The 1,590-nt window shown below is 38.7% G+C and overlaps 1 protein-coding gene across 1 annotated transcript in view; it reads left to right on the forward strand.

The window, feature by feature from the left end:
• The window catches only part of LOC107100839 (von Willebrand factor A domain-containing protein 5A-like), a 21,550-nt gene that overhangs the window by 6,963 nt on the left and 12,997 nt on the right, over window positions 1–1,590 (forward strand). Inside the window, exons 7-8 of the mRNA XM_015399490.1 lie at window positions 304–476; window positions 560–648. Coding sequence (XP_015254976.1) covers window positions 304–476; window positions 560–648 — 262 coding nt within the window. The remainder of the gene's footprint in view (window positions 1–303; window positions 477–559; window positions 649–1,590) is intronic.

Here is a 1,590-nt window from a genome sequence, read left to right on the forward strand (position 1 = left end):
CACACTGCTCCCCAGGCGCCGCACAATGGCAGCCCACTCTTCTCCAAGAGGATGGGTTAAATGCAGATGGTGAAGTTCTTTGCTTTGTACTTGTGACATTGTGATGACAATAAAGTTGAATTCTATTCTACTCTAATTGTTGGTTGTTTTTTCAACAAATCTCGTGTTTGAAGGTCTATATATTCCCTTTAATAGCTATTTGACTACTAAATTAGTTTACTATTTTACTAATAGATGAATTATGTCATCTCTATGTGAAATAGCACAAATCTGAGTTGACCTGGCATCCATGGTTTGTTTCAGGCTCTGTGATGGGTGATCCGGTGGTAATGGTGAGCTTGTATCCTGAATATTCAGAATCTGTGATGTCCAAATGTAACTCCAGTGGAGAGTTTGTGTTCTTGTTGGATCGATCGGCCAGCATGGACTTCCCCTTATACTGTGGAAGTCATGAGAGTCGTATTGCAAGTGCCAAGGTAATATTTTAGATGGAACGTTTCAATACTTACAGCACCGCTGTCATACTGTGGTATTCACTTTCTTTCCTTTTTCCTTTTAGGATACTCTGTTGCTCCTGTTGAAGAGTTTACCAAACGGCTGCTATTTCAACATTTACAGCTTTGGAGACAGTTATGAACACGTCTTCCCGTAAGTTCAGACAGTTTTGAAAAACCAAACCTTGATTTGAAAAGGTAAAATATAGAATAAAGAAATGGTTTTAGTAACATTTCTTTTAAATTCATTTGATTATAGTTTTGGAAAAATGGTTCCTGCACATACTGGCCATTCCATTTTTGTTTTGTATTTAGAAATCCAAAATCATAAAACAGTTTCCTGATTTCCAGATGAAATAAAAAAAATTATTAGACTTCTTTTCCTCCTGATTCAGCTCCCAAAATCCTGGTCCCCATATGATAAAGTTCTGTTCTTTGAGTTAGGGTTAGGGCGCTGTGTTAGGCCATAGATAATGAATGTAAGTCAATGAAATGTCTCCATAAGTCATGAAAACACAGCTGTGTGTGTAGGTGTGTGTGATTAACGTCTTGACCAGGGGTACTAATAAATGCGGAGAGTTTTTTTAAATATTAATTTTCTGATTAAGGGACTTTTAATTCAATTCAGTTTATTTATATAGCGCCAAATTTACAAAATGTCATCTCAAGGCTCTTACTCCATCCAGATCATCCAGTCAAATTGATTCAAAGTTTTCTATCCAAGGAAAACCAGTTGATTGAATCAACTCATTGACTTGAAGACAATCCCTTACACTAAGCATGCTTGTAGCGACAGTGGAGAGGAAAAACTCCCTTTTAACAGGAAGAAACCTCCAGCAGCCGACTGGGGTTCAAGGAGACAGAAGCAGACATAGAAAAGGAAGCATAGATACAAAAGGTGACTGTAAACCAGCTCCACAGGTGGCCTTTCCAGGAAACACACAGTGAGATAGACGAGCTCCGAGCCAGCTCCCATGTCAGAGGATGAAGAGAGCACATCCAGTTAGTTACAGCCAGAGAAACAGCACTACAATGAAAAACAAGCCAATCTCGAACATCTATAAACAAAGGTGTTGATGGAAGCAGCACACAGCTG

This window comes from Cyprinodon variegatus, unplaced genomic scaffold (assembly GCF_000732505.1).
Source record: "Cyprinodon variegatus isolate N-32 unplaced genomic scaffold, C_variegatus-1.0 Scaffold1018, whole genome shotgun sequence".
Taxonomy (NCBI): Eukaryota; Metazoa; Chordata; class Actinopteri; order Cyprinodontiformes; family Cyprinodontidae; genus Cyprinodon; species Cyprinodon variegatus.